This window comes from Artemia franciscana, chromosome 18 (genome assembly GCF_032884065.1).
Source record: "Artemia franciscana chromosome 18, ASM3288406v1, whole genome shotgun sequence".
Taxonomy (NCBI): domain Eukaryota; kingdom Metazoa; phylum Arthropoda; class Branchiopoda; order Anostraca; family Artemiidae; genus Artemia; species Artemia franciscana.
Window position 1 is genome coordinate 8243877 of NC_088880.1, and position 14982 is coordinate 8258858.

Here is a 14982-nt window from a genome sequence, read left to right on the forward strand (position 1 = left end):
TGAGCTGTTAGCTCTTGTTTATATTTTTATCAGTTTTATTCTGCACTGGGGACGGTCAAGCGGAGGTCTTGACCGAAATATTTGCATATTTTTTTCAATTTTTTCACTAACTGTTTATTGTCCTCGTTTTCTTCGTTCCTTCGCGTTTTAATGTTTTATCACGATTAGCCAGTGTGGTATCAGAAATTATTTGCTTATCAATTTAGAATATCCATAGCCTGTTTTTCTGTAAAATTACCGAAGGTAACTTTTCTTTCCAAATTCTCATACTTGACGCTTAACTTTTCTCAAAGGATACTGTAAAAGGTATACAGCTTTATGAGTTCATAAATGATGAGTTAAATAGCTTTAAAGCTTTTTTTGTACAACTCACAATGCTGAGTAGACACAGCAAATTTTTAATCATAAACTTCGTTCGAATAACTTCCACATGAATATACAAAATGAAAAGGTACACAAAAAGAAGAAAATTCACTAAAATCAATTTAAAATTGTCTGACGGTCATATATATGTCTTCGTTGCTCCTGGACTTGCCTTCTCCATTTATCCTGCTGGTGTCCAACGCGATTGAGCACTCCACCACTAGTTGTCGTCCGTGGACGAAGGGGAGGAATGGGTCCAGACATCTCGTCCTGCGTACAAAGTTCAAACTACATAAATGATCTCAGTATAAGAAAGCAAATAATGGACGACAACCTTACTGCATTATAAAAAATACGATGAAAAAATAATGAAGAAAACTATGTAAAAGGCAAAACTGCGACAACAATACAAAAACAAATTTCTGTTAAAATCAGGCTAAGACACAAATATATTCTAAGCAAAAGCTTCAATAAACATTCAGTAATAAAAGAGGTAAGGAAACCCAATCCCCATACAGGATAAACTCTGTAATATGGGAAGAGGCTGTAGCCATAATAAGATTAAGCTGCAAACACGTTCTCAACATCCAAAACATGAGTCTCCGCTTTTCCTTAGATCCAGCTTTTTATATAGACTGGCAATGCTTACTCCCCCCCCCCAACCAAAAAAATATTTTTGACTCTAAAAAAGAAAACAGATTGCTTCAAAAAATAGGCTTTTCTTTAACTCATCACAAATGAAGGCAGATAGGCTACTTCATAATACACTGTTTTCTTTATGCAAGCCCCCTATTTACGTTTTATTTTAGGTTTTGCAAGCTCAGTGACTAAGCGGGTGAAAATACCAGAGCTGTGGAGCCGGAGTTTTAGTAAATTTTTGCTGGAGTCAAAATTGGAATCGGTATACTGAACATGTCTGGAGTCAGAGCTGAAGTCGGTTATAACTTATAAAATCTAGTCAATCGAAGCTTTAATGAAGTGTTAAAATTGAAAACGCTCAATTATTTTCAATCTAAAGTGCATGGTATAAGTTACAAAGTACCATTGCAGCAGTGAGGTTCAAACTTTGGTCCTTCAATGTGTTTTCCCTTGCAGAGGCAACTTTAAGCAGAACAATATACATGTTGTATCTTGCTTGGGTCAAAATTACATTGGAGTTTTCAATGTGCAGATTTTAAGAACTAAAGCAGGGAATTGGCCCCTCTTGGGTCTAGTCCTCGAGACCACGCCGAAATAAAACTCGGCAGCAGCCAACGCAATTATTTGGTCAGCAGCAGCACACGTGGTGGAAAAAATTTCTGCGGTGCGTCACCAAAAACTGATCGGCGGCGTGCCGTCAATTGATCGGCATTTGTTCTATTTTTAAAATTTGTTTGCTTGTTTTTTTCTTGGTTACTATGACCAAACCTCGAAAAAAAAAAACGACGAGACATCAATCTTAACTTCTCTCTAACATCCTTTTAATCTAAATGATTAACGAGAGACAGTAAGACCTAAAACTGACTCAAAATTGAATGAATCCAACAAAATAGAGAATTTAAAATTTAACTGAATTTAAATTCTAAGACTAAAATTAAAACAAATTTAATTACACCATATCTGGTGCGAGAAACATCAAGGGAGTCTTATGTATATATCTTCCCCCATGTCTGGATTTTCTGGTCCTGCAGCCTACACTTCACTTCTTTGACTACCTATACCTATTTTCCAATTCCGGATGTCTCTTACTTTCAGCATAATACTAAGAAAAACAATGTTTACGTCCAATTTACCATTGTTTTTTCTTCAATGGCATCGCAAAGAAAACTAAATATGGAGATAAAGAGCAAAGCATCTTTATAGGTCCTACTGGCGGTGCTGATCTCCGTTTCATGCCCCTTCATCAAGGAAGTGCAAAGAGGGCCAGTCATCCTTTGTTTCCGCACACCCTTCCTAAGAATTCTCTGGGTACCCATTTAGAGCTAGTTCGACAATGGCTAAGCACATAAAACGAAATAAATAACACCAATTTACCATTCTTTTTTCTTCAATGGCATCGCAACGAAAACTAGATGTGGAGATACAAAATATAGCATTGAACTTAATAGGTCCTACTGGCGGTGCTAATCTCCCTTTCATGGCCCTTCATCAAGGAAGTGAAAAGAGGGCCAGCCATCCATTGTTTCCGCACACCCTTCCTCTTTACCTTCCCTAGAATTCCCCGGGTACCCATTTAGAGCTGGTTCGACTATGGCTAAGCACACAAAATCAAGTAAAGAACCAAAAACACCAGAATTCGATCCCCTGGCCTGAAACACAAAGTCTAGCGAGCTAATTTTGACCGAACTTCGCAAGAAAATTAGGAGATAGCTAATTGGCTTGGGACTTCTAAAAAACTATATGAATATCGTCCTAATTTTAGAGGTAAGATTGCCGCACTATCCTCTACATTTGCCTCTAAATATAAAGTATCAGAGTCTAAACATAATGGAGCGACGATTATCCACTATTGCATTATTGAACGCAAGTTTTAAGAAAGTTGGGAAAATCAGTGGATTTCCTTTCTTTAGTGCAGGGTTCCGGAAAGTCTAAATTTGCCGAATTCTCGTGGGCGGTTATTCCAATCAATATGGAGAGAGGATTTAACTTCTAGTATCTTTTCAGCTCGAGAAACATATTTAAACTATGCACGTGATTAGACTGTAAAATAAAGTTTTTACTCCCCAAGTAAATTTTATTAGGTTTACTTTGATAGGATCTTCTTTATTACTATTTTCTAAATTTTGTTCGTGTCCTGGCCCAGTGGGTTCCGGCACTATAAAATACGGGGGATTCACCAGCAATAATATCCTCCAAGCAAATCCTAGGCGTGGCTTTGGGTACTACTTGGTTCAGAATTCAGCAGAAAGGTCGGCATCTTTAAACATAACGTGGAACATAACGTTATTTATGGGTGCTCAAACTAAAACCCTCCAACACCACTTTCTATCATTAGCTTTCGACATAAAAAGAGATTTTGTTATCATTGATTTGCTGTAAATTTATCCGACAAATACCTTAGGTCAATAATAGGAGAAGAATGATTTCAAAAGCTTCTGTCTAGAGCTTGTCCAAGCAGTTCTGGAACGGTTATAAATAACAATCCAACATAACTTTGCAGTTTGGCATCTATAAGTAAAATATTTTCTGCCATTTACTTGATAATTAACACAGAATTAAATTATGTTTACACATAGAAAAGTACTGAAAGCTGTCTGTGTTAAAAGTCTTGTGAGGCAAAGCAACATAGTCTTTGTTTTTATACACCATAAATTTATACGAAACGAGAAAATTGGGTTAGGTTGTATGTTCTGTGGTACAGTAATACACTAGCTTGAATATATAGTACATTTTGATTGTATCAGATTAACGACGCTTCTTGACTACTAAGGTCCCTGCGTCGACCCTGTAGTGCATTGCTGCAGCATGATTCGACCTCTGGGTCCTGTATTACCAAGCTAAGGTCAAACCCACTGCGCCACCGCAGGACATAGTGCATTTTAAAGAATCAGCAAAGATTGGGCTTGAAAAAATAGAACAAAACTGGTTTTTAGACGAAGCAGCGTGTTTTGATTTAAAGGAGAGTATTTAAGGTATTAAGGAGTATTAAGGGGGTATTTAAGGTATTAAGGAGTATTAAGGAGGTATTTAAGGTATTAAGGAGGTATTTAAGGAGTGTCCTTTTTTTCTCCCACAACACACTTGTCAGCATTGAGTACACTGATCGATGTCACTGAATAATAAATAAATAAATAAAAAACAGATAAATAGAAAAAAAAAAGAATCCAACCAATCGTACAAAAAAAGAAGAAATAATAAACACTTAAAACGAAACAAAAATTTTCAAAACGCTGTTTTCGTGAAGCTCAACAAGACCAAGTGATACCTCCAAGGCGTCACGCCATTCATATTGTATTCCATACAATACGATCCAACCAATCGTACAAAAAAAGAAAAAAGAAATAATAAAAAAAACACTTAAAACGAAACAAAAATTTTCAAAACACTGTTTTCATGAAGCTCAACAAGACCAAGTGATACCTTCAAGGCGTCACGCCATTCATATTGTATTCCATACAATACGATCCAACCAATCGTACAAAAAAAGAAAAAAGAAATAATAAAAAAAACACTTAAAACGAAACAAAAATTTTCAAAACACTGTTTTCATGAAGCTCAACAAGACCAAGTGATATCTTCAAGGCGTCACGCCATTCATATTGTATTCCATACAATACGATCCAACCAATCGTACAAAAAAAGAAAAAAGAAATAATAAAAAAAACACTTAAAACGAAACAAAAATTTTCAAAACACTGTTTTCATGAAGCTCAACAAGACCAAGTGATACCTTCAAGGCGTCACGCCATTCATATTGTATTCCATACAATACGATCCAACCAATCGTACAAAAAAAGAAAAAAGAAATAATAAAAAAAACACTTAAAACGAAACAAAAATTTTCAAAACGCTGTTTTCGTGAAGCTCAACAAGACCAAGTGATACCTCCAAGGCGTCACGCCATTCATATTGTATTCCACACAATACGATCCAACCAATCGTACAAAAAAAGAAAAAAGAAATAATAAAAAAAACACTTAAAACGAAACAAAAATTTTCAAAACACTGTTTTCATGAAGCTCAACAAGACCAAGTGATACCTTCAAGGCGTCACGCCATTCATATTGTATTCCATACAATATGACTCACCATTAAAGCATTGAAGTCTGGCCGTATGGAAGAATCAAAAAGAGTGTCCGTACGGCTTATATTACTAGATTATAATTAGTTTGACCAGGGTAAGACGGAAAAGATGGATCAGAGATAAAAAGACATTTTATTTGTCCGCATCAGCAAAGCCGAACATATACTGCTGCTACATTTCACGCTACACAAGTAACATAAATCTAGTTTGTGCTTGTCCGGACACAAAAAAGCATAACGAAATAAAAAATAGCAACCAAAACCAAAAATGTGAGTTAATTACATGTAATAAAGGTACCTCCTCATTAGTTTGCTCCTCATAGGCTGTTGTTCTTTGCTTGCCGAGACATAAAGGATCCAAACAGACCAAAAACAGCATATAAATTACCAATAACGATATAATCCAGATAACAATAATGACAACAACCTGTAAAATAAACGTATATAGTCACGTACACGGAACGCGATAAATGATTTAGTTAAATGGTGACACTTCCTCTTCAATATCTGGCACCGTTAATCCAGTCACGGTCTTGTTTGAGGAGCGTGCATTCCTATATGGCAACCTGTTACATCAGTAAGGTAAAAGAGGTGAACAAAAAAAAAAAAAAAAAAAAAAAAAAAAAAAAAAAAATACTGTTCAGCAGTATTGGGCCAAACAATTTTACTTTTTATTGAAGTACGAGAACCAAGTCCTCCAGGGAGTTTGTACTTAAGTATAAGTACCAAATACTTCTCCAAAAGTATTTTTGTTAAAGTACTTCAGAACTTAAGTATTGCGGTTCTAATTACAATCCCCAAGTCACCTCTATAGTATCAATTTGGTTTCCCAGTGCGTACTTAGAAAGACAAAATATGAAAGGTAAACAGGAAGGAATACCACTTACAGTTATCTCACAGAGTTGACTGTCATAAAAGTTCCACGCTGATATTTGTTAGAAAAACTCACAAGGCAATATAGACTGTGATCATGTTATGTGCTAGTTTCCCGAGGTCAAATGCTTGTCCACAGATATCTGATTCTGAACCCTACCAAAAAGGTATTTGGCAAAGACAATAGAAACAGGCAAGTTGTTTCATTGTTCTATATTGTTTTTTTTTTTTAGATTACTGAGAGGAAAATGTAAAGCAGAATCCACTATTCAATTCCACTTGCAAAAATTTTGCATTTCCATCAAAATGTTTTTTTGAATTCACTCGTCCACTATGGGCTTTAGAATATCCTTCAGTCCTCTTCAGTACAATACAATAACTTCTAATTAAAATGGGTTTCAACTAGTCTTGATATTACAATGTTCTTTGATTCTTTATAAATTTTCTCTTCTTTTGGTTAAACAAGTATATAATGAAAAAAGAAATCACCAATGCAACACACACATAAATAAAACATACACCATAAAAAAAAGAGAAACGGAAGACTGGAAGATCAGTACTTGAATGAGGCCTTAACCCTACTCATCCATCCAATTACATAGGTCAAACAGCATCGCCATACACAATCAACCATAAAGGATAATCCATGGACAGGCAGTCGTGTCGTAAGTAAGTATAAGTCGTCATTTACCAAATAAGTAAGTAAGTAAGTAAGACGGTACTAGACCCTTAAGGTCCAAACCGGCGATGCTGGTCTCCGTTTCATGGCCCTTCAGCCAGGAAGTCCAATGGGGGGCTGGGGGCCAACCATCCTGTGCTTTCACACACCATTCCTGCTTACCTTCCCCAGATTTCTCCAGGTACCCATCATTTACCATCATCATAATAATTTCATTTACCATATCATTTACCAAATATTAAAAAACAATAAAAAAGATAAATAATTCAGAGACGACAACCCGACACAAGGGCTCATCAGGAGAATACACACTTGCCTATAGGGTTTCGGCACTTTAATGTACGGCACTATATGTAAAATCTTCATCAAACTTCTAAGATCACAAGTATTCAACCTATTGTCTTTGCAAGGCACCTAGATACCCGTTAACCGATGTCAGTTATAGTATGGACTGACAGATTGAACGCTTGTGATTGAACACTTTCAATAATGTTGGGTAGCTATTTAGCATGATTAGTTATTTTTGCCTATCACCCACATATGGAAGAACCTTTACATTAGCATTATTTTCATCACGTTCAGAATTCTCTGGATTGTTTGCGGTAGTTTCTTTGTCACTATTGTCAAAGTATTCATCACCAGAAAAGTAGCTAGCTCTATCGGTTCTGACAACCTCACTAACAGCTTTGGGATTTAACCTTTCTTGCTTCTTCTACCAAGAAGTCAACAGCAACAACCCTACTCTTGTTTTGACTTTTAAAAGGACAATTTCTAATCAAATGGCATCCTCTGAATTTTACAGACCACCCCTTTCATATACTCAAGGAAAGAAAATAAATAACACGTTGCACGCCTCTTTCATACAGAAAGCAGTATAGGCGTTTCTTCTAATTATACCAGAATTATTAGATTTGTGTGGCGTTTTGATACTCTATTGGAATTGTTTCGAATAACAAGTATAGTTCTAAATTATATTGAACACATCAAACAACAAGCATAATAGTATTATAACACGTGTTAGTACACTGTAAAAAAATAAAGTACATCTAAAATGCTATTGAAACCACAAATGTAGTGTTTTAGATGTGACCATTTTATATAGCATTTTTCTTATCTCAACATTTTTTTTGGTGCGTTTCAGCCGCTTAGTCTTGTTTCATATTATCTTGTTGAAAATTCTACCAGAAAAGAAGACAATATATTTGGGCACTTTCTGTGCTATCTTCCACTTTTTTACTTTTAGCACTGTCTTACTCTTTTAATTTATATGTCAAAATATTTTCACTTTACTATCGAATAAAAAGGCTGTCTAGACTAAGAAATTATTTACAAACCTTAATTGTTGTTGTGTTTCTACTTTCATATCGACACTGACATCTGGGGCAAAATTCTTGCTCCTTACCAACTATATCTTGACCAACTTGAGGTAGCACCACATTAGTGCAGTCACTAAAATAGATTTTAAACAATTACTCCTTTTAATACCAAGTTACAAAACAATGTTAACTTTATGACACCAATTCATAAAGCAAAGAGTATGGAAAACTGGTAAGAAGGGATACCAAATCCATCTCTGAGAAAATAAAACAAGCAAAAAGACACAAAACAATTACCAAAAAATGTTATCTTTATGATAACAATTACCAAAGGAAAGAGTATGGGAGACTAGTAAGAAAGGAAACTAAATCCGCCTCTGAGAGAAATAAAAAACAAAACAAAAAAATTAACAATGTCACCTTTATGATAAAAGTTACCACTGAAAAGAGTACACAAAACACACATACGATACAATTACCAAAGCAAAGAGTATGGAAACTTGGTAAAAAAGGAAACTAAATCCATCTTGGAGAAAAAAGTTGTTATGATTTTGTCAGTCTTTCTATAGAGGAGAAATCTCTGCTCTACTAGAGATTTTCGATATGTTTTGTTGTGCTACAGTTTTGCAGTAATGTGGAAGTTTATTAAGATGTGAGTTTTATTTATTTGTCTTTTTCTATCCTGTTGTGTTGTTTTTTCTTTTTATTTAGATGATTTAACTAAAAAAAAACTTTTTGTCTTTTTCTTTTCCTTTTTACCCGTTCATAAAGTCTCTCAAACATGGATTCGAATTTCCTTTTTTTTATTAATGTTTTTTTTCACTGTTTCATTTTAATTAAACCCGCTTTTCTCTCAAAATTTTTGAGGAAAAAAAACATATAAGACACCAAACAATTACCGAACAATATTATCTTTATGATACCAATTACTAAAGCAAAGAGTATACGAAACAGGTAATTAAGGACACCAAATCCATCTCTAAGAAAAAAAACTGCCAAAAACACAAATACCAAATATTTACCAAACAATGTTATCTTTATGATAACAATTACCAAAGCAAAGAGTATAGGAAACAGGTAAGAAAGGAAACAATTTCCATCATTGGGAGACGGATTCTCTCCATCATAGGCAGCAAAATAGCGCTTCCTAAGCAGCGCGATGTGGACACAATGTATTATTATTCATTCTTTAATTATTTTTTTTCTCTGAAAGGGGCTCATTCGATTGAAAATTAAAAGTTTCAAAGCCATTTTTAATGGTCATAAGTTTTTTGGGGGCAACCCCCCAAAGAACTAGAATTGGAAGTTTAAGTTGACTTTTAAAGAGTTAAATTGATCATGGGTCAGATCCCCCCCGCCCATGTCGTATTTTCCCCAGTCCGAAAAAAGTTCAAAGATCACATTAAAAGGCCTTTGGGGTTGACACGACCTCCCATGGTAAGGAGGCGAAAACTGTAAGTTATGCCCCGGGGGCAAATAAGGTTTTTAAAGAAAGGTCGGCCGTGTAAACTTTAGGAGGTGGTTCATTTGATTTGAATGTTTACTTCTAGTTCCCGTTTAAGAATCAAAAGTCCAGGAGGGCAACTGTACCCTTCCCTCTCTGACATCCTCTTTTCCCCAAACACGTCTGATCGAAACGGTGAGATGGTCATTTTGTTCACAATAATCCAAAGGGCAAATAAAAATGTCTTAAGGGTCGACACAACTCCCTCCCCCCCCCAGATCCCAGGGGCAATGGTTTCAAGTTATGCCCTTGGCCTATAAGGTTTTATGGAATGATGGGTCATATAAACTTCCGATCGGATGAGCTCATTTGACTGGACGTCGGAAATTTCTTTTGCCTTTTTTAATAGTCAAAAGTGAATAGAGGACAGCCAGCACATCCCCCCCAAACATAATATTTCCCAAGACAGATCCAATGATAATTTTGAGTCATTTAGTTCAGTATTGTTGAAACGTCCAGTAATTATGTCTTTGGAGATATCGACTTACCCACCCCTCAGGGCAAAGGCTGTAAGTTAGGCAATTCATTCATGTTTACATATAGTATATGCTATTGAGAAAGGTATGCGTGTCTGAACTCTACTGAAGAAGTGCATTCAGGCGGGCCTTCAAGAGAATGTCGAGGGGGTGTTAAACTAAATCAAAAGACGTTTTGTGCATGTACATTGTCAAAAGAGCGACCGTATTTCAAGAATTGTTTTGGGTGTTAAATTAGAACTTTCAGAAAATACTTAAAGGGAAAGATCATCTGACCAAAGGGCAATATCTGCATGTTACTACAAATACTACTATCGCTGCTTCATTTACTGCTTCTACTTCTATTATAACTATAATAGTATAATTATAACTATATTATTATATAATTATAATATATATTATATAATTTATTAATTATATTATAATAATTATTATTATATTAATTATTATTAATTATATATAATTATATATTATAGAATTATAACTATACTTGTTATTCGAAACAATTCCAATATGGTATCAAAACGCCACACACATCTAATAATTCTGGTATAATTAGAAGAAACGCCTCTACTACTTTCTGTATGAAAGAGGCGTGCAACGTGTTATTTATTTTCTTTTCATACTTCTATTATAACTAATTGTAAGGCTAAGAGCATTGAGATGAAAATTACAAGAAACATACACAGTATCAAAAGAACATATCAGCAATGTTATAGCAATTACTAATTGTATTAAGCTGAAACTTCCAGGAATTGACGAGAGGAATATTCTGCTGACCAAAAGGCAATACATTAATACGAATGCTGCAACTAGGACTACAGCTATTACTATTAATACTACTACTAGTAATATCAATACTACTACTGTGACCAATATTATACATATTCCTAAGAGTGTGAAGGTGAAATTTTCAAAGAATTATGAGGAGGGAAGGTGAACTGAATCACAACACGCCCGTCTGTGTGCAAGTTTTCAAAAGACCATAAAGGCAATTTACTGCTACTACTTCTATTATAACTAATTGTAAGCATAGAGCATTGCGATGAAAATTGCAAGAAGTATAACATACACAGTATCAAAAGAACATATCAGCAATGTTATAGCAATTACTAATTGTATTAAGCTGAAACTTCCAGGAATTGACGAGAGGAATATTCTGCTGACCAAAAGGCAATACATTAATACGAATGCTGCAACTAGGACTACAGCTATTACTATTAATACTACTACTAGTAATATCAATACTACTACTGTGACCAATATTATACATATTCCTAAGAGTGTGAAGGTGAAATTTTCAAAGAATTATGAGGAGGGAAGGTGAACTGAATCACAACACGCCCGTCTGTGTGCAAGTTATCAAAAGACCATAAAGGCAATTTACTGCTACTACTTCTATTATAACTAATTGTAAGCATAGAGCATTGCGATGAAAATTGCAAGAAGTATAACATACACAGTATCAAAAGAACATATCAGCAATGTTATAGCAATTACTAATTGTATTAAGCTGAAACTTCCAGGAATTGACGAGAGGAATATTCTGCTGACCAAAAGGCAATACATTAATACGAATGCTGCAACTAGGACTACAGCTATTACTATTAATACTACTACTAGTAATATCAATACTACTACTGTGACCAATATTATACATATTCCTAAGAGTGTGAAGGTGAAATTTTCAAAGAATTATGAGGAGGGAAGGTGAACTGAATCACAACACGCCCGTCTGTGTGCAAGTTATCAAAAGACCATAAAGGCAATTTACTGCTACTACTTCTATTATAACTAATTGTAAGCTTAGAGCATTGCGATGAAAATTGCAAGAAGTATAACATACACAGTATCAAAAGAACATATCAGCAATGTCATAGCAATTACTAATTGTATTAAGCTGAAACTTCCAGGAATAGACGAGAGGGATATTCTGCTGACCAAAAGGCAATACATTAATACGAATGCTGCAACTAGGACTACAGCTATTACTATTAATACTACTACTAGTAATATCAATACTACTACTGTGACCAATATTATACATATTCCTAAGAGTGTGAAGGTGAAATTTTCAAAGAATTATGAGGAGGGAAGGTGAACTGAATCACAACACGCCCGTCTGTGTGCAAGTTATCAAAAGACCATAAAGGCAATTTACTGCTACTACTTCTATTATAACTAATTGTAAGCATAGAGCATTGCGATGAAAATTGCAAGAAGTATAACATACACAGTATCAAAAGAACATATCAGCAATGTTATAGCAATTACTAATTGTATTAAGCTGAAACTTCCAGGAATTGACGAGAGGAATATTCTGCTGACCAAAAGGCAATACATTAATACGAATGCTGCAACTAGGACTACAGCTATTACTATTAATACTACTACTAGTAATATCAATACTACTATTGTGACCAATATTATACATATTCCTAAGAGTGTGAAGGTGAAATTTTCAAAGAATTATGAGGAGGGAAGGTGAACTGAATCACAACACGCCCGTCTGTGTGCAAGTTATCAAAAGACCATAAAGGCAATTTACTGCTACTACTTCTATTATAACTAATTGTAAGCATAGAGCATTGCGATGAAAATTGCAAGAAGTATAACATACACAGTATCAAAAGAACATATCAGCAATGTTATAGCAATTACTAATTGTATTAAGCTGAAACTTCCAGGAATTGACGAGAGGAATATTCTGCTGACCAAAAGGCAATACATTAATACGAATGCTCCAACTAGGACTACAGCTATTACTATTAATACTACTACTAGTAATATCAATACTACTACTGTGACCAATATTATACATATTCCTAAGAGTGTGAAGGTGAAATTTTCAAAGAATTATGAGGAGGGAAGGTGAACTGAATCACAACACGCCCGTCTGTGTGCAAGTTATCAAAAGACCATAAAGGCAATTTACTGCTACTACTTCTATTATAACTAATTGTAAGCTTAGAGCATTGCGATGAAAATTGCAAGAAGTATAACATACACAGTATCAAAAGAACATATCAGCAATGTTATAGCAATTACTAATTGTATTAAGCTGAAACTTCCAGGAATTGACGAGAGGAATATTCTGCTGACCAAAAGGCAATACATTAATACGAATGCTGCAACTAGGACTACAGCTATTACTATTAATACTACTACTAGTAATATCAATACTACTACTGTGACCAATATTATACATATTCCTAAGAGTGTGAAGGTGAAATTTTCAAAGAATTATGAGGAGGGAAGGTGAACTGAATCACAACACGCCCGTCTGTGTGCAAGTTATCAAAAGACCATAAAGGCAATTTACTGCTACTACTTCTATTATAACTAATTGTAAGCTTAGAGCATTGCGATGAAAATTGCAAGAAGTATAACATACACAGTATCAAAAGAACATATCAGCAATGTCATAGCAATTACTAATTGTATTAAGTTGAAACTTCCAGGAATAGACGAGAGGGATATTCTGCTGACCAAAAGGCAATACATTAATACGAATGCTGCAACTAGGACTACAGCTATTACTATTAATACTACTACTAGTAATATCAATACTACTACTGTGACCAATATTATACATATTCCTAAGAGTGTGAAGGTGAAATTTTCAAAGAATTATGAGGAGGGAAGGTGAACTGAATCACAACACGCCCGTCTGTGTGCAAGTTATCAAAAGACCATAAAGGCAATTTACTGCTACTACTTCTATTATAACTAATTGTAAGCATAGAGCATTGCGATGAAAATTGCAAGAAGTATAACATACACAGTATCAAAAGAACATATCAGCAATGTTATAGCAATTACTAATTGTATTAAGCTGAAACTTCCAGGAATTGACGAGAGGAATATTCTGCTGACCAAAAGGCAATACATTAATACGAATGCTGCAACTAGGACTACAGCTATTACTATTAATACTACTACTAGTAATATCAATACTACTATTGTGACCAATATTATACATATTCCTAAGAGTGTGAAGGTGAAATTCTCAAAGAATTATGAGGAGGGAAGGTGAACTGAATCACAACACGCCCGTCTGTGTGCAAGTTATCAAAAGACCATAAAGGCAATTTACTGCTACTACTTCTATTATAACTAATTGTAAGCATAGAGCATTGCGATGAAAATTGCAAGAAGTATAACATACACAGTATCAAAAGAACATATCAGCAATGTTATAGCAATTACTAATTGTATTAAGCTGAAACTTCCAGGAATTGACGAGAGGAATATTCTGCTGACCAAAAGGCAATACATTAATACGAATGCTGCAACTAGGACTACAGCTATTACTATTAATACTACTACTAGTAATATCAATACTACTACTGTGACCAATATTATACATATTCCTAAGAGTGTGAAGGTGAAATTTTCAAAGAATTATGAGGAGGGAAGGTGAACTGAATCCCAACACGCCGTCTAAGTGCAAGTTATCAAAAGAGCATAACAGCAATATCTCAGGAACAATTTGGTGTGTGAAGTTGAAACTAACAGGGCTTGTTGTGGGGGATGTTGGATTAACCAAAAGAAAATATTTAACTGTATACAATATATTTTATGTTAGTCTATTTTAGTTTTTTTTTTGTTTTTTTTTTCTACGCTGAAGATGCCTTGTTAGATACGGGCGAAATATTCGTTTGACTTATGTTGTTTTTCTTCGTTTTCATTTACTGGCCATAGACACGTTTGTCGTCCTTATATTCATTTCTTTGTGGTTTTTGTCATGGCTGGCCAATTCGGCTTTAGATCTTTTATAAGAAATTATTTTCATCCTAATGCCACTGCTTCTACTCTTACTACTACTACTACTATTATTACTACTACTGCTGCTGCTGTTAAAACCAAGGGTATTAAGACGAACATGCTTGGATATATTGAAACTGCAAAGAACTAAATCGAAATACACTATGCACAGTCCAAAGTTATAATTGTCTCCTCGAACCAAACTTATGTTTTGGCTTAATTCGTAAAGTAGGTTTCTCTATAGCGGCGTCCTATATTTCCAAAGAAAAATTCATAGTTATT

At 34.7% G+C, this 14982-nt stretch overlaps 1 protein-coding gene across 1 annotated transcript in view; it reads right to left on the reverse strand.

The window, feature by feature from the left end:
- Nucleotides 1-382: 382 nt before the first annotated feature.
- The window catches only part of LOC136038564 (uncharacterized protein CG1161-like), a 60137-nt gene continuing 45537 nt past the window's right edge, over nucleotides 383-14982 (reverse strand). Inside the window, exons 4-6 of the mRNA XM_065721736.1 lie at nucleotides 7972-8086; nucleotides 5369-5512; nucleotides 383-651 (exon numbers count right to left, since the gene is read on the reverse strand). Coding sequence (XP_065577808.1) covers nucleotides 481-651; nucleotides 5369-5512; nucleotides 7972-8086 — 430 coding nt within the window. The 3' untranslated portion in view covers nucleotides 383-480. The remainder of the gene's footprint in view (nucleotides 652-5368; nucleotides 5513-7971; nucleotides 8087-14982) is intronic.